This window comes from Typopeltis vanoorti, chromosome 21 (genome assembly GCF_054136105.1).
Source record: "Typopeltis vanoorti isolate ZY-2024b chromosome 21, IOZ_Tvanoo_1.0, whole genome shotgun sequence".
Lineage (NCBI taxonomy): Eukaryota > Metazoa > Arthropoda > Arachnida > Uropygi > Thelyphonidae > Typopeltis > Typopeltis vanoorti.
Genome location: NC_143569.1, coordinates 40,985,117 through 41,012,743, shown reverse-complemented (window position 1 = coordinate 41,012,743; position 27,627 = coordinate 40,985,117). Strand labels below are relative to the sequence as shown.

The 27,627-nt window shown below is 34.5% G+C and overlaps 1 protein-coding gene across 1 annotated transcript in view; it reads left to right on the top strand.

Annotated features, from left to right (window-relative positions):
* Positions 1 to 27,627, top strand: part of LOC150094765 (uncharacterized) — a 98,450-nt gene that overhangs the window by 59,473 nt on the left and 11,350 nt on the right. The window contains exon 5 of the mRNA XM_090411661.1: positions 14,249 to 15,357. Within this exon, the coding sequence (XP_090267787.1) occupies positions 14,249 to 15,357 (1,109 nt within the window). The remainder of the gene's footprint in view (positions 1 to 14,248; positions 15,358 to 27,627) is intronic.

Below are 27,627 nucleotides of genomic sequence, written 5' to 3'. Positions count from 1 at the left end.
ACCAAAATTAAACAAAGTTCTTGTCTCTTATTCATATTAAAATTTAAATCTGTAGGCCTATTACGTTTAAAAAATCACGGCACTACGGTTTCGAAACAAGTACTTTCATCCTAAAATACGAACTTGCGAAGAAAATATTCAGTATTAATAGATTTGAGAACCAGATACAGACTACTTGATCTTCAATTTCAGTGGAAAAAATTTTCTATACATTTGCAACACAGATGTTATTTCGTCGTTTTGAGAAGAGAGGATACTCTGTCCATTGTTGTAATCAGCTTGCAGCCAATTTTTATGACCTGTCATAAACAGTAGTATTTCCTTTCCCGAATTACTTCCATGTTAAAAATACATGGCTTGGTCACTGAAATCACAGAACACTTATTCACTTTCCGCAGAACACTGGTGTTTTGTGGAACACAATTTGGAAACCCTGCCCTATCCGAACCTAATAGCAATCGCGCATGCCGAAGCACCCGTATGTTCACCTACTATTGGTCCATTTTAATAAGGTTTCACTGATCTGACAGCTGTCTCAAAACTCATTGGTTTTCGTCAGAGATCAGGCAGAAACCTAAGAGAGTGAAAACTCTCATTATAGTTCGCCCACCGTTTGTAGGTCTCTGCTTGGTGTCTTGCCAAGAATAGTCGATTCATGCTGAAGGGGAGAAAGAAATGAAGGACGTACGAATTGGTCACCAACACGCGAAATCACGTGCTTTATAGGTAAAATTTTCCAACTGTTATACAAGCAACATAGGTAACTACAATTATCATAAAAGAGAAGTTAATTTTCCAACCTGTAATAATAAACAACTCATACCCCAATATGGACTGATTACACTATTATCGGAATGGATTCCCCTTTTTCTGACATACGCAGAAGTGTCGAAGGATCTCTAATCGGTGGGCGAACTATACTAAGGAACTCGAAGTGTCGGAGAGGTGTATTTTCCATAAGCGAACTCTCGATCATTGCGTAAAGTATTTACTAAAATAAAGAGCCAAAAGGCTTCAATTCGGCAATGCAAAATTATATAAATTAAATTGATATTAAATCCAACATAATTTCAGAGCCGAATACAGAAACTATAAAAGTTTTGTATTTGAAAATTGACCCGAGAGCTTGCAGGAATACACTTGCTGCCTTACTACAAGTTGCCCTAGCTGAACCTAATAGTAAGCACGCACGCCGAAGTGCCCGTATGGTCGCCTACTATTGGTATTCCTGCAAACTCTCTGGTCAACTTTCAAATATGAAAAGATCCCCTCTCCTAGAGTCTGTTATGCAGTGTTGGACACAGCTTTTCACAAATCTTCAACCTGTCCTCATAAGTTTCATTTCATAGGCTTGTTACCATCTGGATCACTTGCCTCTGGATACTCTCCACCTCCTCCTCATCCTCAAGAAACCTAGGTGACCAGATCTGTGTACAGTAGTTAAGATGAGGTCTTACCAAGACACTATAACAAGGTATAATAACCTGCTTGTTAGGGTATTCTTCAGTAACCAAGTAATCTGATGCTTTAGCTACTTTTGCATTATTCCCTATCTACTAATACCCTTGAATCCCAGGCTTCATCAATTTTCTGGAGTATAGTTCCATCACTGTGGTATACAGCTGGTAATCTTTTCTTCCCAAAATGCCTGACCTTACACTTTGCCACATTAAACTGACATCCATTCTCTTTTGCCCAGATTGCCAGTCTATCGAAATCATCCTGCAAAATTTTAGCATCTTTATTAATTATTAGTCTACCCAAGTTTACATCACTGGCAAACAACTGAATAGTTCCTCTCAGATCTTTTCCTATATCGTTAATGTAGAAATTAAATAGTAGCAGCCCAAGAACAGCTCTGTGTCATGTCACCAGTCACAATTAGGACTCAAATCCTAAATAAACTAATCTGATATCTCTCTCCATCCCCCCCCCCCCTATTATCTACTTCACCCCATGTGCTGCAATTTATTAATTAGAATTCCATGTGGTATCCTGTTGAATTCCAACAGTACCACTGTAAACCCATTTATCCAACTCAGCTATCACTGTATTATAAAACATGAGCAAATTACCGAGGCATGACCTACTCTTCACAAAACCCAGGCCCCCCCCATATACTATCCCATTTCTCTCTATTCATTCCTGTATTTTGCTCTTGACCAACTTTTCCAGTACCTTGACTATGATTTCTGATATGATCGGTTGGTAATTTGCCACATCTGTCTTGGAGCCCCTCTTTATGCAATGGAACTATTTTCCCCTCTTTCTATTTCCTTTAGGACTAACCTAGAGCTGACTTAGATTAAACAATGTGGTCAAAGGCACTGCCAATTCCTTAGCACCTTCTTGTAAATTTTGAGCTGATATACCATCTAATCCTGCAGCTATTCACATCATGAATGCATGATGTGAATAGCTGCAGGATAGCTGCACCTCCATTTCCGTTACCTTAGTTCCAATATAAGCCTTTGCCTCTCTTGTTACCACAATATCTCCACTTTTGTAATATACTCTTGCAGTGTTGACCTAGTAATTCCACTATTTTGCCTGATTCAGTTACCTCCCTACCATTAGCATTCATGATGGAGTGAATTGATCACATCACAAATCTAGGGTAACTTGAGTCACTTTTAGATGTTAAAGCCAGAAGAGAGTTTATGTAGGATTTGATCATTACTTAGTGACAGCCAAACATTAGAGCTAGAATAGGAGTTAAGAAAATTAAAAATCAAAATGGAATGCTGAGATATGTTTAAATTTAAAAACGAATGAAATTAATAAAAAAGGCAAAATTTTCTGGTATGATAAAGAATAGATTTCAAATTCTGGACAATGAAAAACTAGAAAGTAATAAAGATAAAAGCCTAGAAGACATGATAGGAAGGAAATTTTAAAAAAATTTTAGGATCATATATAATGAGGTGGCTAGCGATTGCTCGTGTGCTAAGAAGCGCGTGCGCACACACACACACACACACAGGGTGTCCACATTGGACCTCCCTGGTTTCAGTGGTGTTTATACTACTTAAGTATATGGTCCATGATGTCAAAATTGTACAAATGAGAAGGAACACTGACCAAGTGCTAAAAAAATCAGTACACTTCCACGTCTGCTCCTTTAGTAGCACAATGTCAAGTCGATAGTCTACCTCCAACCAGGTTCTCTGAAGCTTGTTGGGGTGATGGAGGACACAGCAGCAAAAATGTGATATTTCAGGTTCTCTAGGCTGTTCGCTTTAGTTGCATAGACAAAAATCAAGTGTGGGTAAGATCTGGCAATGATGGTGTGCCAGGGAATCAGTCCTCCGTGCTCGATTGACTGCTGAGGGAAGATGCTGTCAAGAGTTGCACGGACCTCCAATGCCAGTGTTGCTGGTCACTATCCTGTTGAAAGAGGATGAGCAGATGCAAGCCTTTTGAGTTGTGGAAAGACAAAATTTTCCAGCATGTTGAGATTAATCATTCCATCAATATTGCTTGAACAGTGGATTGGAGTATTTGTAGTTCACATGACGCTTTCCTAATGGATTTTGTCAGGTTTCACGCAAAGGTCTCATGAATCCACTCTACTTTCTCTTCCGATTATTGATTGCTTACCTCCTCCGTGTTGTTTCGAAATACTTCCTGGTTAAATTTTCTTTCCACAAATGGGGTACTCTTGGGGGCGGTGCTGCTTTTTTGTACACCTGACAGAACTTACGCTGCACTGCTTTGATTTATTTCAGCTCATCTAACAGCACAAAACTTGTGCTTTCTCGACCCTTGATACCATGTTTAAAATTACAGCAGCCCTGTCCAGCAGTGTCACCGCATCGCGATGCTGGAAAAAATCTGGATGAAACTTTGAACAACCCAAACCTTTCATATTTCATAATTTGATTTTTTACCATTCTTTGAAACTAGGGAAGTTCAATGTGGACACCCTGTGTGTGTGTGTGTGTGTGTGCGTGCGTGCGTGCGTGCGCAAACTTGTGCTTTCTTGACCCTTGATGCCATGTTTAAAATTACAGCAGCCCTGTCCAGCAGTGTCACCGCATCGCGATGCTGGAAAAAATCTGGATGAAACTTTGAACAACCCAAACCTTTCATATTTCATAATTTGATTTTTTACCATTCTTTGAAACTAGGGAAGTTCAATGTGGACACCCTGTGTGTGTGTGTGTGCGTTATTTTTATTCTTCTTCTTTGAGTGCCATCTCCTATCGGAGGTCGGCGACCACCTTGGCAAATTTTGAGCAATTCTCAGCTACTCTGAGCAGTCTCTCAGAGTTCATACCAGTCCACTGTCTGATGTCTGCCAGCCAAGGCAGACATCAGACAGTGGACTGGTATGAACTGTTCTTCCATTTATCTTCCCTTTTATAATCAGTTGAAGTATCTTATATTTTTCATTACGAAGTAGGTGACCAAGATATGCAGTTTTCCTTCTTTTTATGGTATCTAAAAGTTCACGTGATTTCCCCATTTGTTCCAGTACTTCCTGATTGACGTTTTTGCTATCCATGGGATTTTTAACATTCATCTGTATAACCACATCTCAAAGGCATTAAGTCTTTTTATTGATGTTCATTTTGAGGTTCAAGTTTCTGCATCGTACAGCAGTACAGACCATACATAGCATTTAACCATGCATACTCTAAGCTCTAAGTTTAAACTGCGGTTACACTGTGTTGATTTCATCAAGAGAAAATTTTTTCTTGCCTTTTTATTTTTTTTATTAATTTTTATTATTAATGATTATTATTATTATCACGTGACACCTCCAGGGAATCCAAAGACTCATTGGGGGGAGGGGGGGGGCACCTATTCTAGAATTCTGTCTTCACCAATTACAACAAACCGCAACTACACCAACGCCATCCACTGCCCACCACCACCACTAGTATTTTCACAGACAATCACTAACATCCATGCCCATGGTGGGATTCGAAACCGCAGTCTTTTGACTGGAGAGTGGATATGCTAACCACTCGGCCAACCAGGTCAGCATACATATTGGACGTTTTTGCTATCCATGGGATTTTTAACATTCATATGACATTCATATAACATTCTTAACATATATATATATAACAAATATATATATATGTTAAGGGTGCTTAAGGGTCAAAGCTGTATAACTGAGAGGAGACCTACACATAGCTTTTAAAGGAATGCGGAGAACCGACCAGGGCTTCTGACCTGATGTCCAATCCTCACCTTCTCGTGGTGCACCCTGTTGGGTATCTACCTGGATACTGAACGAACGAGGATGGGCTGGCAATTTGGGATTTAGCCGACCAAATTGTATTCTTATTGGCTTAAAAACCAATATAGAAAATGATGGTACAACATGACAAAATTTCATGCTGGCTGGGGCTTCGCCCGGTTAAACAAGGCCCGTTGTTTTCGCCAGGGAACTAGGGCAAACAGCGAAAAGTCAGCTACCGGAACAAATCTGAAAGCACACCCCAACTCAACATCACCAGAGTTAAAGATCGGTACTATCAACATAAGAAGCCGCCTGAATGGCAAACAAATGGAGCTAGCTGAGGAATTAGATAAGTACCAGATCGACATAATAGGGGGTGACTGAAACAAAAAAGACAAAAACTGGTGAGATCTTTCTGAACAATAAATACAAAATGTTATATTCAGGAAATGACAATCAAGGAAAAGAAGGAGTAGCCATAGTATTCAACACAAAATACGAGGCTAATCTTCTTGAATGGTAGTCAGTCTCAAGTAGAGTAATGTGGGCAAATATGAGAATGGGGAACTGGACAATGAGACTTATTTGTGCCTATGGTCCCACAGAAGATTCTACCAAGGTAGAAGTGGAGGAATTTTTTGATGCTTTAGAAAAAGCAACTGACACAATGAAAAAGGAAAAGTTGGTCCTTGTTGGGGATCTAAATAGTAGAGTAGGAAATGATTGTCAGACATACAAAAATATTTTGGGAAAATTTGGAGAAAAGAGCAAAGCCAATAATAATGGCAAATACCTGTTGGATTTCTGCTCAGGACATGGACTGGTTATTACTAACACCATGTTCCAAACATAAAAATGTGCACAAATTCACATGGAGAGAAGAGGCAAGGAATAAAAAAAAGGTCTCATTGACTATGTTATTGTTGATAGTGATGTTTTCTCCCTGGTGCAGGACACCAGAGTGTAAAGAGGATTTGAAATTTGAAGCGATCACTATTTAGTTTTGAGCAGGATAAAATTTAATTTAATATTGAAAATAATAACATGTAAGAAAGTTTTAAATCGAATAAAAGTTGAGCAGCTCTCAGATGTGAATTGTAGTCTAAAATACACAAAGATTATTGAAAAAAAAAAAAAGAGTTTGAGAAGAGGAACCAAACCTTGGAGATTCATTGGCAAGCCTTGAAGGAAACCCTGATTGATTCAGCCAGAGAGGCATGTGGTGAGGTTGTCTGCAAGGATAGAAAAATCAGAACTCCATGGTAGACACAGGAAGTTAAAGAGGCAGTGAAGGAAAAGGAGAAAGCATATCAAAAGTTCCTAGCAAATAAGTCAACTTTTGCTCTTAGAGAATACAGAGGCAAATGTAAGAAGGCGAAACACTCTGTAAAACTAGCTAAACATAAGTCATGGGAGGACTTTGGCAAGAACATATAAAATAAATATCACGAACGTGATAAGATATTCTGGAGCTTGTTGAAGAAGCTTAGAAATGGAAGAAAGAGTGTGTATTAAAAGGAGCTAGAGATGATAAAGGTGACATGAAAACAGGAGAAAAAGATATCCTTAAAGTATGGAGTAATTACTTTGAAAAATTGCTAAATGAAACGAGCATTGATAGCACAGTGGTAAAAAAACACTCAACAGGCATACAGTCAGGAATACATATCCATACTTGAAGTAGAAAAAGCCATCAAAGTCTTGAAATGTGGAAAGGCAGCAGGAGTAGATGATATTCGACCAGAAATGCTGAAGTATGGTGGTATAAGAGTCTTACAGTGGCTGCACTGCATAGTTCAGAAAGCCTGGACAGAGGGACGAATTCCCGATGATTGGAGAGCTCATAGTACCCATATATAAAAAGCAAAATAAAACTGAATGTGAGAATTACAGAGGTATTTCCCTACTGAGTGTGCCTGACAAGATCTATGCAAGTATACTTGAAAAACGGTTGAGAAGAAAAGCTTGGTGAAGAACAAGCTGGATTCAGGCCAAATAGAGGCTGTCAGGATCAGATCTTCACTTTACGACAAATAGTTGAGAAATTATGGGAATATAAGAAAGATCTGTATTTAAGCTTTGTCGATCTGGAAAAGGCATATGACAAGGTGCCAAGAGAGAAGCTATTCAGTACGCTACAGTTATATGGTGTCAATTCGGCATTATATCAAGAATACTTAGTCTTTATTTGAGTTGTAAATCAGCAGTTAGAATTGAAGGAAGTACAGGAAGATAGTTTAATGTTAAATCTGGTTGTGAGACAAGGATGTACATTATTCCCTCTGTTATTCATTATCTATATGGATCACATTATGAAGGAAAGTGGTATTAAACATGATAACAAAATTGGAGATGTTAATATCAGCTCTTTGCTTTATGTGGGCGATGTTATACTTCTAAATAAATCCGCTACAAGTTTGCAAGATTCCCTGACTAAATTGAATAACTGTTGTAATAGATATACTATAAAGGTCAGCATTAAAAAGACAAAGACAATGAAAATAGGTAGAATTGTTGAAAATGTTAACTGTGTTTTGAAACGGAGAACCAGTGGAACAAGTAAAACATTTCAGCTGCTTAAGCATGATTTTTAGTTAAGATGTTAAATTAAATATAGAAATAGACAACAGAATCAATAAAGCTGGTATGGTAGGAAGTCAATCGAATAAATTCATATGGAATAAAAGAGAAATTAGTCAAAACGCTAAGTTAGCTGTATACAAGACGGTGTTCAAACCAGTTTTAACTTATGGATCTGAGAGCTGGGTCAGAAGTAAAACACTTGACCAAAGACTAGAGATCGCAGATATGAGAGTCCTGAGAAAGATTAGAGGGGTGAACAGATGGGATCAATGGCAATATCATATTAAAAACGAGGATATTAGGAAAGAACTTGACATTGTCGGCATCCAGGAATGCGTTAGCAGAGCTAATCTTAGGTGGTATGGTCAGTTAAATAGAATGGGCGAGGATAGATTAGCAAAACAGGTGTTCTCTGTCAGGTTGGCAGGAAAATGACCCAGATGAAGACCTAGATATAGGTGGATTGATATGGTACAATGTGCCTTAGACGATAGAAATATAAGATCTGAATGATAATATTGGAATCTTGACAAGTAACAGATTGATTTGGAGGAAAATTGTAGATAGGAAGTTAGTAATGATGTAAATTTTTCATTTATTACTATCATATTCTGTACCCCCCTTGAGGGTATATGTCAGGAATTTGACGACGACGACGACGATGATGATGATATGTTAAACTTGTGAAGAAATTATATTCGGTGTTTAATCCTTTATCAGAAAACAAAGTGTGCATATAAAGTATCTTCACGATTAGGCTACTTGTATATCATTACGATTAAGAGAGACCTTCAGGACATCAGGAAATTCATTGACAGAGGCCACATGTTACCCTCACCAGCTGTCATGCCTGTTCTTGAATTTATTTAATTGCATTACCTGCGCCCACCACATCTAATGGTATTCCATTCCAATCACACACCAATGTGTGACAGAAAAATGTAGCTCTCATCCCTTTCTTGATGACATTCATTCTTAAATTCCAAGGATGACTTCTCCTCCTTTTCCCACCCTCGATAGAATGAAAAATTCCATCTACCGATATCCTGGATGATCCTTTTAGAAGTTTGTAAGTCTTAATTTTTTAAAAGTTCGTTTTAGCATTGCAATTATCCTCTGAATTTTATTTGCAATCTTTGGTATATGGCCCTTGAACTGCAACTTCCTATATACTAAAACTCTACAAGATCCCTAGCCTGATCAGTTTCTTCTAGCATAATCCCATTATAGTACGACATTGGATATCTCATCACATCCAAGTGCATTTACATTTATTAACATTGAACTGACAGCCATTTCACCATGTTCACAGTTCCATCCTATTTAAATCATTCTGCGAGTACTGCATGTCAGCTTCATAGCTAATTACTCTGGCTATCTTTGCATCATCAGCAAATAGCTGTGTCTCCTGTCAAGTCCTTTCCAAAGTTATTAATGTAGAGATTGAATAACAATGGACCAAGGACTGATCCTTTTAGCACACCACTGGTTACCTTAAATCTTGCAGATTACCTCCTCTCCCATATACCATTTTTTGATATCTATCAGTGAGCCATCTTATCCAAGCTAATATTTTATAATGCAATCTCATATTTTCTAATTTATGCAACAGTCTTCAATGCTGTGTTCTCTCAAAAGTATTAGCAAAATCCAAAAGATCATGGTGTATCCATTCCTCTTGTTTCAACAGTACCATTATTATTTAATGTGAGCAAGTTGCTCAGACATGACCTTCTCTTAGTAAATTCATGCTGTTCTGAAGTATAGATTCTCTGTCAACCCATTTCTGCATGCGAACCGACTTAATCTTCCAAAATCTTCACCACCATTCCAGAGATACTGATAGGTTGAGTTGGCTACATCATAAATGCATCCTTATGTAATGGGATTGCCATATGTTCTTTCCACCCCATAGAATCGTCCCTGTTCTGAGACTCAAATTATATATCCTGGTTAGAGAAATAGCTGACCAGTTCAGCTGAACATTTTTTCAGCATCTGTGCTGATATCCCCCCCCATCAGCCCCTATTGCAAATTCTTATTCAGTTTGTGCAACAGTTCTAGTACCTTCTCCTCCTTACACACCTGAGTTTCTTCATCCAATGAAGAGGTAGCAGCGAGCTTTTAGCAAAATGGACCCCTCATTAGTTGAACAATTTCTTCTGCATTTGTCACTTGCAGTATCTGCATTCTGCAGTTATTCTTTCATATTCATTCATTCTTTTACTTGCAGCATATTCAGAGTACATCCTTTTGGCCAATTTTATTCATTATGAGAAGGGCCACTACATAGACTGGTTTTGGCCTTTACTGATGTATAGCACAGGAGGTATCTCCCAAAAATTCTGAGTGTAAATCTCACTGAATGACCAAAAGGATCACTTCATGAAACTCTCGTTGGTAATTCTACTCAGTTAAGGCAAAAACCTACCACCAAGCAGAACTGTTCTATTCCCCAAAATCAAAACCATAGACAAACATTATTAAAATGTCATCAGTGAGAGCCAGACCAGAAGAGATACTGAATTTGAATTAATGCAGAAGTCATATATTTTCCATATACACGTAGTGATTTGTGTATCAGCTTATTATTAAAATACTCTGTATTGGAGATAGTTGTAATTTTTTTTTTTTTACTGGTTATAAATTAAATTAAACTTGCAAAGGAATTATATTCTTAATCATTTCCATGGGCATAGTTAAGCAGAACTAGCATCTATTATGCCTCCCATTTCTGCCAGATTTACAGGCACTCTTACTCGTATTACAGCTGCTCAGCATCTCTTTACAGTTGAATTGCATGCTCACTGAACCTGCTACTCCCAGTAATCTTTCATTCCCTTCACCTCAATTATTTGGAACAGCCTCTGCCATGAAGCATTTCCAAAGGACTACAGTCTCCAACAGTTCAAGAAGAATATCAACAGATTACTCTATTCCTGACCATGCCCACACACGTCACATGTTTGCTATAGGCTCTTCTTCCTTTCATATGGGAGAAATTAAAATAACAACAAATCTTTAGGAGTTAATTGTAAACAAGCAAAAGTTTGCATGTGAAGTATTTTCACAACTTATTACTCGTATATAGAGGCTAATGACTTCACATTAATGGCCTTATATATATATAAATTCACTTTTTCTTACTTTGTTTTTCCCATAGTATAATGATTTCCATTTTTTGTGATTACATATAACTCATTCTAGAAAAAGGAATTGCATTCTTCACATACTAAATTATACAAAGGTTGTTTAAAATTAAAGCTCAGGCTAGTCACTCATTAAAACCAAAGGAGAGGTTACTTAAATCTTGTAAAATGTCTGCTACATTGTATACAAAAATTTCAGTAATATATGTGTAGTCTTATTTTATTTATTTTTTAATGTGAATCCTGCCTCTTACATTTTAGTTGGGTGGAATCATGTTTATGTGATCTGGAAATGCCACTCTAGAAACCAAACATGGTACTTTTTCAAGCCAATCCATGCCTCTAATGTGGTCTCATGCCAAGTGATAAGATATATAGGGAAATAAAATATAAAATAAGGCTGAATAAACTTGGTATGTGTGTGTTACTTCACATAATGTAAGAAGGGTGAGAGTCAAGCATTCAGTATAATTCACTTCACCAAACCCCATCCATCAGTTTTTAGAAACTGATGGATGGGGTTTGGTGAAGTGACACTTAAATAATGTTCAGATCTTTTTAAAATTTGACAAACTCCTTATTGCATCCTGTTTTTTGTATACACTGTGTTGATGCCATTCACTATTTTAAAGATGTTCCATTATACTGAATTTCAGTTGAATAATATAATAATTATGTTATTATTATCTTCTGATGTATTAAAATAAAGAACTTTTATTATTAAAAGACCAGAAGATAAATGATAAAATATACAAAGAGCCAGCAAGTTTCACTAGCCACTGTCTAGCATTTTCAAGACTGAACTGGTGTGAAAACAAATGCATTAAGTTACATTTCAAACACATACGCTTTAGTAACTGTTAGGCCGTTACATTTGATCATTCTGTTTGAAGGCGTGCATGTGTTCGAAAGCTTCAGTCAGATTCCGGTAGATGACCACGTGTTGTGTAGTTTTTTGCATACTGTAATTCTGTTGAACTCAGAGAGAGATGATGAGATTTTTCCATATGTCTTTAAGAATAATACCCTGATTTCTATTTAAATTATTGCCTGTGCGTAGTACCACAGCTGCTTCTTTTAAAGTTCTGTATCTGTAATCATTCTCGATGTAAGGCATAGAACTGTTTTTCCAATCTATAACGTGATTTGATGTTGAGAAATGATGAGCTAAACCAGATGTGATGATTCTATTATGATTGACATCCCCCACATGTTCCTTCTGTCTTATTTCAAAACTTCTGGAAGTCTGACCAATGTAAGAAAGGCCACACGTGCATGGAATTTCATATACTCCAGGACATTTGAAGAAAGGTACCTCATCTTTAGGTGATCTTAAGATTTGTCTGATCATGGTAGTTGGTTTAAAAACCACTCTGATGTTATGAGCTTTTAACATTCTCGCCAATTTTGTGGAAACTGAATTAATATATGGAATGACAGCTGTGGACACATATTGGGGCACCGTAACACGTTGTTGGTGGTTGTCTTTAAATAGCCATTTGTTTAAAATGATAGAAGGGTATCCATTAAGAGATAGAGTGTTAGCTATTAGTGACAGTTCTCACTGCACATCTGTTTCTTTTGAAATAGATCTTAAGGCTCTATTACGGAGCATGTGAATGATGCTGTGTTTTTGTGATCTATGATGGTTGGACAAATAATGTAGATATCTACCAGTATCTGTGGGGTTCTTGAATAAGGACACTACATCAAGACTAGCTTGATGTAGTGTCCTTATTCTTAATGAAAGGAACAATTAGACACACAGAGACCTATATTAAAAACTCTCAACAATTTGTAGAAAAAATCAAGAGTATTAAAATATCAGAAACGGACATTATGGCTAGTCTTGATGTAGTGTCCTTATTCACTAATGTACCGATCGTAGAGGTGGTTAACATTCTGAAAGATCTTTTCCCTCAAGACATCACACAGCTGTTTCATCATTGCCTGAAATCAAATTTAACAACACTGTATACAAACAATTGGAAGGTCTAACCATGGGTAGTCCTCTGTCACCACCATGTGCAGACCTTTTTATGGAAAAACTTGAAAAGGATATTCTTTCCACCATTGTACCGAAACCATCAATTTGGTGGAGATATGTCGATGACGTGTTCATCATCTGGAAAGATACCATGGAAAACCTTCTCGTGTTTCTGAACAAAATCAACTCACTACACAATAAGATCAAATTCACTATAGAACTAGAGAAGAACAAAGAACTTCCTTTTCTTGACATCCTAGTGAGGAGAGAAGATAACAATTTCCAACTGTCCATTTACAAGAAACCCACAGATACTGGTAGATATCTACATTATTCGTCCAACCATCATAGATCACAAAAACACAGCATCATTCACATGCTCCGTAATAGAGCCTTAAGATCTATTTCAAAAGAAACAGATGTGCAGAGAGAACTGTCACTAATAGCTAACACTCTATCTCTTAATGGATACCCTTCTAACATTTTAAACAAATGGCTATTTAAAGACAACCACCAACAACGTGTTACGGTGCCCCAATATGTGTCCACAACTGTCATTCCAAATATTAATTCAGTTTCCACAAAATTGGCGAGAATGTTAAAAGCTCATAACATCAGAGTGGTTTTTAAACCAACTACCATGATCAGACAAATCTTAAGATCACCTAAAGATGAGGTACCTTTCTTCAAATGTCCTGGAGTATATGAAATTCCATGCACGTGTGGCCTTTCTTACATTGGTCAGACTTCCAGAAGTTTTGAAATAAGACAGAAGGAACATGTGGGGGATGTCAATCATAATAGAATCATCACATCTGGTTTAGCTCATCATTTCTCAACATCAAATCACGTTATAGATTGGAAAAACAGTTCTATGCCTTACATCGAGAATGATTACAGATACAGAACTTTAAAAGAAGCAGCTGTGGTACTACGCACAGGCAATAATTTAAATAGAAATCAGGGTATTATTCTTAAAGACATATGGAAAAATCTCATCATCTCTCTCAGCTGGACAGAATTACAGTATGCAAAAAACTACACAACACGTGGTCATGTACCGGAATCTGACTGAAGCCTTCGAACACATGCACGCCTTCAAACAGAATGATCAAATGTAACGGCCTAACAGTTACTAAAGCGTATGTTTTTGAAATGTAACTTAATGCATTTGTTTTCACGCCAGTTCAGCCTTGAAAATGCTAGACAGTGGCTAGTGAAACTTGTTGGCTCTTTGTATATTTTATCATTTATCTTCTGGTCTTTTAATAATAAAAGTTCTTTATGTGTATAAATGTTAAGTGTTATTATATACATATTTTTTTTGTTTCATAGTTAAGGGAGACTCTCGATACAGTGTGGAAAGACAAGACAGCATTATCTTGGAAATGCATCACTTCAAGCCAATTAAAGTAGAACCAAGGACTCCACCAAAGAAACTTCCTAATGGACAGTTCTTTAAACCAGAAATGATTCACTGTAAACCACGTTGTCTCAAGTTCAACTCTAGCAGCTCTGATAGTGATCATGATAACAGATCTTGTATTATTAAACTCAATGCAGACCGCACATTACATGAAAACTTGAAAGTTAAACCTTTCCAATTCGAAAGCTCTGTTTTAGATAAGGTGAAAAAGGATGTGGCAACTGAAACTAGAGATATTACAGAGGACTCATTGTCATACAATAATAGTATGTCACTTCTTGGTGAAGATGAAAGAACACCTTTTAAACCAAATAAAAGCAGAAAACAGAAACACGATTCTCCTTACTCTTGTAAAGTAAAAAAGATTAAATCACACATTAAAGAAAATATTGAGGTGAATTGTGTTAATGCATTTCACTGTAGCCAAAAGTTAGCATCTGAAAAATTGCATTATGAGAAGGATTTGAAGAAAATTATTTCAGCAAATAGCAATTCATTGGGTAAACCAAGTGAAATAGATTTCATGAATGGAAATGATAATGTTACTCGTAGTGGCTTGGCTTATAATTCCAACTTCCGAGATATTTCTAGACATGGCGTATTAAAGAGGAGAGGCTCAAGTACAGCATCAGTTGAACAATTTCCATCTTTATCAAGAGATGAAAGAAATAAAACTTATTATGAACACTATAATGAGTTGGAAACATACAGCAAAGAAAAAAGAAATACAAATAAAAGAATTACATTTCCTGTAATGACACATGATAATCCTCATGACTTACCCTGTGACACTCATCAGAATATTTTGATGCCATTGGTAAATCATTCCAAAAAGAATCTTAGAAAGACTCTTGCTGAAAAAAGACTTACAAGACAATTAAAATTGGATTATTCCACAGCATTACAACTTCAAAAATTCTATAATAAGGAATGTACAACTTATAAAATAGATAGAAGAAAGGGAACAGATGGTGAATATCACTTGAGAAATCGAGATCACAATAGAAGAGAATTTAAAGTAAAACGGATCTCCTCTAAAATTTAGTTGCTTTTTTTTTTAAACCACAAAATTTTTAAAAATTTATAATAACAAATATTCTTAATCATCCCATTGCATGTAAACAACATGATCTGTATCCAGTGAGGTAATTAATTCCATTTTAGAAATGTTTAATATATAGAGCAGCAATCAAGCAAGTGCATATATAGTTTCACACATACAACCATAGCACATATTGAGAAAAACTTCAATTTTTTTTTCCCCCAAAAAAAACAACATATAGAAATAACTTTGAAGAGAATATGAAGTCATAGTTCAGAATCACAAGTTCAAGCTTGTTTTCATTTCAGGCTGTTTTCTGTACATCCTCATGTACAGGGTGACCTAAGGAATTTTGCTAAATGCTGATATACATGGTGCTTTTTTGTGTACTGTGATTTGTTATTAGAAAACTATGCAGGAATGTAGTCTGGATGTTATGGAACTGTGTATTGTGTTTTGCAAGTAGACACTATCAAAAAAGAAGATGGCAGTTTCATCCTGTTGAAATAAAATTTCCAGACAAAGCACCTGCTAAAGGTGTATGCATTGTCCATTAAAAAAATGTTTGTTGAGATTATTATCTGGACATTTCCATAGAATCCTAAGATTTTTCATGGGAAGCCCACACTAATCATTATTCACATGATGCCTATCTTATCAATTTTTAAATTTATTCCTTGACATTGCACTCACCTAAACTACCTTTGGGAATGCATTCTGCTTGTCACCACTCTCCAAACAAAAAATAATCTTTCCTCATATCTGTGCCAACCAACTCTTACTCTAGTTCCAGGGAGTTGATCTCTTGTTCTCTCCCCTCTTGCAGTGTTACAGTGTGCTGAGCTATTCCTTCTTCATCAAACTTATAAGCCTTCTAAACTTTCTTGGTAAAATATGTTTCCATCATATCCTCTCTTTTCAACCAAACTTTGCATTTGAGGGTCTGTCTTCATCGTGAGTGTTCCATTGATCTTTCACTATCTTTTTTTTTTTTTTTTTTGAAATATAGCTGACTAAATCTGAACACTGCAATAATTTTCCTATTTTTCAACATCCAAATGAACTTTTGTACTGTTTTGCTCAATTTTGTAATCTCTCCCCTAAACTTTAACTCCCTATACACTGCCACCAAATCTCAGTTTCATCATTGTAATACATAGTTTTTAATCTTTTCAGTGATTACATGAAATAACTATACTTCTTTGCCACGTTGAACTAGTAACTGTCATCCTTTGCTCACAGTTTTAATCTGTTTAAATCTCTGTAGGAAACTCTACATTATTACTTATTTATTCTTTGTCTTCTCTAAAATAAACCACAAACAACAGGATATTTCTAAAATTCTGAAATCTTCCCTTGTAGTATTGATATAGGTAGCAGATGATTTTCATTGCATAATGTGATGACGCATGTTTAGTCTCTTTAGAGTAATGGTTTCTGGATTATCTATTCCTTATCCCACCCATGTGGGCCATTATGGTCTATAAGTTTACATCCTTTTTTGTGGGTGGATGATTCACATAAAACAGCAGCAGCATTCTAAGTATAGAGCCCTTTGGTCCACTCACTGGTCACTTGCCTCCTTGATTCTGCTCCACCACATACTACCCTTTTCTATGAGCCACCCTCTTATTCATGCAGGTAGCTTCATTTCAATGAGATATATATACGTTGCATGTATAGTTTTGCAATATGTGGGAGTGGTGTTGAGTAACTTAATGTTGTTAGCTGTTTTATATTAAGGATGCCTTATCACTAATGGATGAAATTTCATCAATATTTTATTCTTAAAATAAGATGTTTGTTGTATATGCTCTTGTAAGAATATATTCTGAATTTAAGAAGGGAAAAGAAATGTGTAAATTTAATTGAAGTACATGTACAATAGATGTTGGAATAATATCATGTAATTTTATTTTCATAAAAATAAATGTAAAATGAACTGTATATATAATCTGTATATAAGTTGTCTTTTGTTAATGGTCATTTGATGGATAAAATAGTTCTAAGCAACATTTATGTCAGTTATGTATGTTAGAGTTGTATATTCATGACTTACAGAATGCTTTTGTTGGTATCTCATATGCAGTATAATTACTGTATATACATATACTGCTTCCAAACTATTATACTTTATAATATTATTCCAATTTAGACTGGGCCTTAAAAATATTTCCTTGATATCATGCCAATGAAACATTTTACTGCTTTACCCACTTGATCGAATTTATGCTTTGTCCATTTAAAATACAGTCGAATCTCACTATAACAAACTAATATGGACCAGGAATAATTTATTGTATTGGATAGTTTTATTACAGTGAATTTCTTTCAGAATGACCTGTAGATCTTTGGATAGGAGTTTTATGTACTTTTTATAGCGAGCAAGTTGGTTGTGTTGGTGTTTTTTGCAGCAACTGTCGACTGTTAGCATTTCTATAGCTACATTTTTCTTATGATTTAATTTTGATTTTTCAACACATAATCAGAAAACAGCTTACTTTTATATTTAAACACTCTATTTAAGTGGTTAGATGCTCTATTGATTGGAAAGACCTAGATTTAGACCCTATTAAGGATAAATGTTTTTTTCCTGCCAGCAGAATCTTCATGCATCCATGGCACGCATATGTCCCTAACTAGTTGTCTTCTCAGTAATTCAACTAACTACAAGTATATCCATTAAACTAGTGTTTAATTGTAGTACATACTGATTTGAATTTATAGTCATCGTCATCATGCATATCAAGAATTTAGGCCTAGCGTGGCCTATTCCGACCTTAGAAGTCATTGTTGAATTTTTTAAGAGGACATCCTGGTTTTCTTTTTCCTAATGGCTTGTACTTTAAGACTTGTTTTGGTAGTCTTTCTATTTTCATTCTTTGAACGTGTTCCATCCATTTATGTTTATATTTTTTAATTTTTTCCATTACTGATTATTGATTTAATTCTTTCATAATTTCTTCGTTTCTTTTGTGATCAAATAGAGTGTACTTTGCAATTTTTTTCATAAACTTCATTTCTGCTTTTATTAATCTTTGTTTGTCTTTTTGTTTTATTGTCCAGATTTCACTTCCATACAATAAGACTGGTAGGGCAAATGTATTGTATACTTTTAGTCTGGTTTGTTTTTGAACTAGGTTTGGTTTAAATATAGAGTTAATTACACCTGTTATTTTTAAATGTTTTGCGACTTTTAGGTTTATATCTTTTTTCATTTTCATATGTGATCATACATCCTAGGTAGTTTAAATGAATTCGCCTATTTTAAGATCTTTTTGTCTATTACTATTTTAGTTCTTACTGGATCTTGTCCTTTAAAGGCCATAGTTTTTGATTTTTCTGTTGATATTATCATACCATAATCTTTGGCTATCTCATTTAGATCTTAAATAGCTTTCTGTAAGTTATCTTCAGAATTTGTAATTATTATTTGGTCGTCGGCAAAAAGGAGAGTGTTTATGTTTAAGTTCACAGTAAGAGAAAGTTTAATACTATGGAAATTTTTATTCCATTTTATTATTATTTCATTTAGGTAAATATTAAAAAGAGTTGCTGAGAGGGGACATCCCTGTCGGACCCCTTGGTTTATCTCTCTCGTATTGATAGCTCATGATTTAATTTTATTTGTATTTGATTATTTTCATACATACTTATGATAGCTTTTAGGATATTATTTGGTATTTGTCTTTCTTTTAATATGTTAAATAAAATGCTTCTTTTAACTTTGTCAAATGCTTTTTCAAAATCAATAAATGCAATATGTGTTTCTAAATTGTATTCTCTTCTTTTCTCTATTATTAATTTTAGGCAAAAGGCCGGGTCTATACATGATCGTCCTTTTCTAAATCCATTCTGTACTTCTAAAATAAAGTTTTCGGAATATTTCATTAGTTTGCTATTTAAAATTCTGCTATATATATTTTGTAACAGGAATTTAGTATACTGATACCTCTATAGTTTTTAGGTCATCTCTACTACCTTTTTTAAATATAGGAATCACAATTGCTTTTTTCCATTCTATTGGGGGGTTACCAGTTGTATAGATTTTATTTAAAAATAATAGGAGTCTTTCTTTGAATCTTGTTCCTGCATATTTATATAGTTCTGAACCTAGCTTATCTTCTCCAGATGATTTTCTGTTTCTTGGTTCTTTCAGGCTGATTTCTAATTCTTCTTTAGTCATTTCCTTTTCATTTTCATTAAATGTTTGCCAGTTGTCTTTTTTCAAATATTTATCTGTCCACAATTCTGTGTAGAAATTTAGAAATTCTTTTAATTTCAATTCGGTGTTTAATTTTATGTTTTCTTTAGTATCTGCATTTAAGTGTTTCAGAATCTTATATACATTGGGTCTTATTTTATATAAATCATGTTCTAAATTAAAAAGAAATTTGTTCCATGATTCTCTGTCTTTTTCTGACTTCTCTTTTAGCTGTGGCTATTATTCTTTTATATTCTATTTCATCTTCTAATCTTTTACTGCTTTACCATTTATGATAGGCTTCTTTTTTCATTTTGATTATTTCTTTGATTGTATTATCCCATATCTTCAGTTTTTTTCCTTTTATTGAATTTTTTGGTCTTTCCTAAGCTTTCATTTGCTGCTGCATTTAGCATCGTTTTTATATTAAGCCATTCTATTTCTATTTCTTCTATTTTATCTAGATATTGGTTAATTCTTTGTTCATATAGCTATTGTATATTTGTGTCATTTAATAGTCTAGTTTTATAAACAAATGTTTTAAAATTTTCTTGCTGTTCTTGTTACTTGTAGCCATTTAGGTGGTAATATTAATTTTATTTTAACAAGGAAGTGGTCACTACTTATTTTATATCCTCTGTGAACTCTGACATCTAATGAAAAGTTTGTCTTTTCATTTAAGATAAAATAATCTAATATTGATTTCTATCCTCTTGCTGCCCAAGTATATTTATGTATGTCTTTATATTTATAGAAAGAATTCATTATTTTTAGGTTATCATAAACTACAAAATCAATCAATTTTTTACCATTCCTGTTTAGAGTATGTTCTCCATATATTCCTATATTATTATTAAGAAGACTTGCATTTAAGTCTCCTGCTAAAATTACATAATCATTTTTATTTATTTTATTATATATATTTTGTAGCTGATTATAAAATTCAATATTATCCTGTTCTCTTCCTTCTTCTGGGGCATATAAACCAATCATTGTTAAATAACCTCTATTTTTATTCTAGCTTCTATTATTCTTTCATTCCATAGTTTATAATGTTTTAACTGTTTTGAAAGAGAGTTATGAATCCAAATCATGACTCCTGCTTGTGCTCTTTGGTCTCTGTCAACTCCACTGTATATCACATTGAATTTATAGTAGTATGCTGATATTGTTTTTACTGTTTTAATATTAGAGCCTGCAAAAATGCAATATTTCTGTCCTCTGCCACTAAGATAGTTGAATAATTTTCAGTTATCAGATACGCTTTCAGGGATGTGCATTCCACACCAGAAAATTTATCTATATTTTTATGTATCCTGTACTATTAAAAATGACTTTTTTTTTTTTTGTATCTTGCACCATTAGAAAGAAGAAAACTACGTTGCTATAATAAAAGTTCAAAAGTTAATAAAAGGAAGCAAAAAAAAAAGAAATTTCACATGAAGAAACTGAAAGGCAGTCCTATTTGAGTTTGTACATAAACTATCTTTGTTGTATGACTTGGTTCCAAGGAACAGGTTTGAACCTATGTAAACTATTATTTCAAAATCCATAATATTATGGATCTAGGTGTAGATATTGGTTACCAATAAATATGTATTTACAGGTAATGTGTATAACACTAAGTAAATAATAAGTATCAGAAACAAGAATTTGAAAGCTTTTTTCTATAGTGAATCCCAGCAATTGAAAATTAAATTATTACCAGAATCCTGTATACCACATAGTTGTATAGTAGTTCCAAAGAGGCAGCTGATCAAACTTATGCAGAGAGAGAGAGATGCTCCTTTAGCATTAAATGGTGTCTAGCATTCATGGTATGAGATAAACATTTTATGAGTAAATAGATTGATTTATTCCACAGCATTTCAATTTCTCTATTGGGGTCATTTTCAGAAAAACATGCACAGTTTTTGCAAAATAACAGTAAAATAACACTATATGCAAAAGACAAACTGCCATAAATATATCCTAATTCTTGCTATTTTAATTATTATTAAGGTCAACATCTGGCATTAGAATTTTTTTGCACTGATGGACAGAAGATTTAAACATGCATAGAGTTCTTCTGCAAACATGGCCAGACTGCATCTCTTTGGTACCTTCAGTGCGGCTCCATACCATTGCCAAAGTTAGTGTGAAGTTAAATATTCTTTTTAATATAAAACAAATCGTAATTACATGAAATGGCAGTGTTTAGAGATGAGATTTAATTAATTTAATCTCTGTTCGACTTCGCCATTTGTTTAGATAGGATAATATTATTAATTTTTATTCAATCTATCCTCAGTTTTATGAGATTTTCTCTATAACAATTACATATTTTTCGGACCATAAGACACACCTTTTTACATAGAAAAATCGACTTAAAATTAGGGTGCGTCTTATGATCCGAAAGTAACATTAAAATATGAATCTTTACACTGTACCAAAGCTGTTAGCGAAGTTCAATTACTGGCACAATATGTTAATAAAATTAGTAAGTACGCCACTGAAGGTAGGTACCTAAGTTATTTTGCTGCATGTGGGTGAATCACCGATTTAGAATGTCAATAGTCATTAGTGTGTAAATATATGTGCTTTTGTATGGTTTATTTGAATTATTTTTATTTTCAGATTAGAAAAAATGAGTGTAAAACAAAAAAGACCTTCATATAACGTGAGTTATAAATTAAATGTGATAAATTATGCAAAACAATATGGAAACAGAGCAGCATAAAGACATTTTGGTCCACCACCAACAGAATAAATGGTTCGTGAGTGGAGAAACAAGAGGAACAATTAAAACTATTATGAAACACAAGAAAACATTCCATTCGCATCTAGAAAAATGGCCAGAATTAGAAGTACAAATGAAAAATTGGGTAACAAATCATCGAAACATGGGAATATCTGCTTCTATGAAAATGATAATTTTTGAAGCGAAACGATGGACAACTGCTAATGGAATTTTAGATTTTACCGGATCACCGTCTTGGTGCTTTAGATTTATGAAAAGACACGAGTTATGCATACATACAAAAACGACTAGCCCAAAAAATGCCAGCTGACTATGAAGCTAAAATTATAGCATTCCATAGATTTGTCATATCAGCGAGAAGGAAGTTTAACTTGGAGCTTAACGAAATTGCGAACATGGATGAAGTGCGTCGAACTTTTGATGTTCATTCAAATTGGACAGTAGATTCAAAAGACACCAAATCAATAGTGATCAAAACAACAGGTCACGAAAAAACTCGCTACGCTGTAGTTTTAGCTTGTTGTGTGGATGGAACAAAACTACCACCCGTGTTAATCTTCAAGAGAAAAACGTTACCGAGAGATGAAATTCCTCATGGCATTATTATCCACGTTCAAGATAAAGGCTGGATGGACGAAACACGAATGAAATTATGGATACAAAAGATATGGGCAAAACATCCAGATGCGTTGTTTAAAAAGCCTGCAATGTTAGCGTGGGATCAATTCAGAGCATATAAAACAAAATCAACCAAGAAGCTTCTAAAAGAAATGAATACAGAATTGGCTCATTCCTGGAGGCCTTACAAGTCAATTACAACCCTTGGATGGATCTATTAATAAACCATTCAAAAATTTTATGTGGGAAGAGTGGAACAAATGTATGTCAAAGCCAAATCACGATGTTACAGCAACAGGACGTATGAAACGGCCAACAATTTCAGAAGTATGTACTTGGGTGAAAAATTCATGGGAAGCTGTGAAAGAAGAGAAGATTATAGTCATTTAAAAAATGCAGGATAAGTAATGCAATGGATTTTACCGAAGATGACGCAGTTTTTGAAAGGAGTGACAACAATAATTCAGACGAAAGTAATACGAACAGTGACATTAACGAGACCAGTGATAGTACCGAGAGTGAAGATGAACTGAATATTGCTAATACAAATGATTGTAACAATAAATAAAAATTAAGTAAAAATTTGTAAATATCTTTATATAAAAAATATTTTTTTCTAAAAATCGTCTCATAAATTTGGGGTGCATCTTATCGTCCGAAAAATATGAGTGTACCTATATATGCACAATAGTTCACTCCGATCGGTGCAGTGACTTTAATTCTTTCTTTCAGAATCCAAAAAAAAAATCACTGACTCAAGACCAAATACAAAAATTTGACATTTAATAAAACAAATACAATATATATACACTTCAAACAAAATTACATAACTACAAAATTAATTGGATCCAAGGCCTTTTAAAATAAATTTACAGTTAAGAGATCAGCCATTTTCTAACTCGTCTATTACTAATATGTTTAACATATACTTCATCTCATTTACTATACTAAACACTTTGTTTACACAATAACAAAAATATTCATAACCAGTTTCTCTGTAAGGCCCTCATGTAGCACACATTAATTCTTTCTGACTCTGAAGTGTAGATATTCTGAATTCACTTAGTATAAACACTTTCACTTCATGCAATTTCCAATCAGCGTTTCTTCGAACATTCCTTTAGAACGTCAATAGAAATATCTTCTTTTATTTACCAATATTTATTGAAAGTCTTAACTCCTCCACTTTAAAAAAAACTTGCAGTTCTACGATTCCCTTTTCGGAATCCACTATTAATCTTCCAATCAGCGTTTCTTCAAACATTCCTTGAGAACGTCGATTGCAATATTTTCTTTTATTTACCAACGCTCATTTGACAGTCTTAAATCTTTAAAAAAAACTCATAACTCTATGATTCCCTTTTCGGAATCTACTATTAATTTTCCTCCGACTGTCACATAAATTTAAGTTCCTCCGAACCTAAATATCTGCAGGCCTGCGTTCTCTTTTCTTTCCGAACGCTCTCTTGTCATTCCTTGTTACCTCAATCAATCACCCATCAAACCCCTCGACGAGCATGCGCACTCCATGAAAGTGGCAAGCAAGAAGTTAGGTATAATGTCTGACATGTTGCCTCCATTAGCGACAAGAGAATGTCTTAATATCTTAAACTACAATAAAATTTTTGAAAGTAACTATCAAAATCCAGTAAGTACATACATTTTTTAAATACTTTACATTTCACTTTGACAAAATAACATCAATGACAGGCACATTGCAAGTGCTGATAATGCGTGTTATGAAACCAAAACTAATAAACATACTGTAGTTTGCCCACCGTTTGTAGGTCCCTGCTTCATGTCTTTCCAAGAATAGTCGATTCATGCTGAAGGGGAGAAAGAAATGAAGGAAGTCCGAATTGGTCGCCAACACTCGAAATCATGTGCTTTATAGGTAAAATTTTCCAACTGTTATACAAGCAACATAGTTAACTACAATAATCATAAAAGAGAAGTTAATTTTCCAACCGGTAATAATAAACAACTCATCCCACAATACGGACTGATTACCCTATTATCGGAATGGGTTCTTTTTCTGAGATGCGCAGAAGTGTCAAAGGATCTGTAATCAGTGGGTGAACTATAACATGAACAATTTGTAAAAATATTTGGAATTTTAAGTTGTGATTATTTTTACAGCAGTATGCTTGATGACACCATCTGAAATTTTTTTACTACACTTGGTGTCACAGTCTGTCTTGATCTCGCATTACTATTTCCACCTGTGTTGTTGTCAGTTAAGCTACTTTACCTACTGCTCCATGATTTCAAACAAATTTTGAAATCATCGATTAAGATTACACTGATAATCTTAATCGATGATTTCAAAATTTGTTTATTATATATTTCAGATAATTTTTTTTGTATAGATATAACTATTTTTTTACAATAAATGAACAAATTAAAAATACATTTTTTTAAAATTAAATAGTGAATTAATTATTTAATTTGCAGGTTTGAGATTTTCAAAAATTAAGTTTGCCTGTTCTGTAATTATGAATGCTGTAGATATTGAGTCAAAAATTGTAATTTTTTTAAAATTTTTTTTATGAAGTTTTAAGTTACCAACCAAATTTGCAAGAGTTGTTTTGCAAATAAGACACAATGGGTTTTTTTGTTATCAATGAATGCAAAATATTGTTCTCATTCATTCCTAAAGCTTCTATTTTCTTCCTTGTATTTTCATATTTTTTGGCACTATAACAAAGAATTTTCATTATTAACTAAAATAAAATAATATTAAAAAGAAAGCCAAACTCGATTAAAAATACGAAATTAGGTAATATATAAACTATAAAAGTACTTAATTCGACACTATCACACAAAATGGAGCAGTAGGTAAAGTAGCTTAACTGACAACAACACAGGTGGAAATAGTAATGTGAGATCAAGACAGACTGTGACACCAAGTGTAGTAAAAAAATTTCAGATGGTGTCATCAGAAGATTAAGCAAATAAAAACTATTGCTGAAGTGATCATTCAGGTTGGACAGTATCTGGAAAACAACTGCTGAGTCACTGATGAAATTATATACTTTTAAAATATCAGATAGTTGATATCAGTGAATAGGTTTGGGTCCTGGTTGGTAAACTAATAGTACTGCTACAGTACCACTTTTTAGTTCAGATTTTTTTTACATATACAGCCCTAGTATGCTGATTTGTGGCTCTGAAGCTTGTACTACTAGTTAAAAACATTGCTTGAAGAATATACACTGGATAAATACAAATCAAGGAAATATTGATGTCAAAGCATAGGATCCTATTTGTGCAGAAAAAAAACAACAACCATAGCTAGTAAAAAACTGGAGAAGAGGCTTAGAAGCCTCAGATGGGCAGTGAGAAACCAGTTGAGTAGTGACATCAGAAGTCAATTTCTGTAGGAAGGGTGGATCGGAGTGCTCTTCCTTGATATGAGTAGATCAGATATTTGAGACCTTGAGGTCATGATTCCTGTTAATGTCAGGAGAATTAATGTTGACCTCACTTGCTTCATTGTAGAATTTACAATCAAACCAGAATCTGAACTATTACAGAAGTCTTTTCCATTTGGTTTGATAGTGCATTTTGATGGCATAGTCAGAGAGAGAGAGAGAGACCTGACTTGCCTTAGTACATATATCTGATATGCTTAAAGAATACCTCCTCTGTAATTAGGGTTGTTTGTTCTGTTTCATGAATGTGTGTTATTACATGTGTGTTCAGGAACATGTAATTTTATAGACTCATGAAGGAGGAAAGTCTTTAGAAGGGCTGAACTTGTATAAACTTTGGTTGGTATAAAGTAGTTCTGGTATCAAATTTATGGAGATTGGTTTTCTCACACACACTTTATATGTGGAATTGCTTAAAAACAATAATTTTTATGTTTATTGACTTAGTGTGATTGGAGTTATGAAATTTTTACTAAATGATTTAAGGAAATTACAACGTCAACTAGGATATACATTAAAATAAATTTTAATATACTTCAATATTTCGGCAACGTCACATTGCCATTTTTGAGAAACTTAAGAACAAGACACGTGCATGCAGGCACAACAAGCGGTGAGTGAGGAAGAAGCAGGAAGCTATTATTTCTCCTAAAGTCCTAATGGTATCCCCTAGCGGGCAATGTTGGTATTCTTGGGCGATTGGGCTGAAGGTCTTCTGATGTAAGTTTCCCAAATTTGAGGCCATCTCATGCAGCCAAATTTGTTGAGGTTTGGATTGTTTCTTAGGTCTGAAGCTGATTCCATGAAAAGCCTTTCATATTTGTATTTACTATGATGTATTATCGTGGCTTTCTTCCACCGTATTCTATGGCAGGTATCCAGCGCATGGTCAGCAAGACCAGAGTGGCTGTATTGATGAAACTGGATGTGGTCCTTGTGTTCTGAGATTCTGATATTGGCTGTCCTGCCTGTTTGGCCAAAGTAGGACAGCTTACAGCTGCAAGGGACCTGGTATACACCAGGTAGGTCTAGGGGGGGGGGGGGGAGTTGGTCTCTAGTAGAGCAGATAAGGGATGCCAGTTTTTTATATGGTCTGTAACAAGAAGTTAAGTCATGTTTTTTTTGGGATTTTTGTAAGTTTTTCAGAGGTGCCTCAGACATAGGGTATGGTGATGGATTTAGAGTAATCCTTGTTGTGAGGGGGGGGGGGGTTGTGGTTTACTGGTTTCAATATTTTTTTTGGGGGCGGG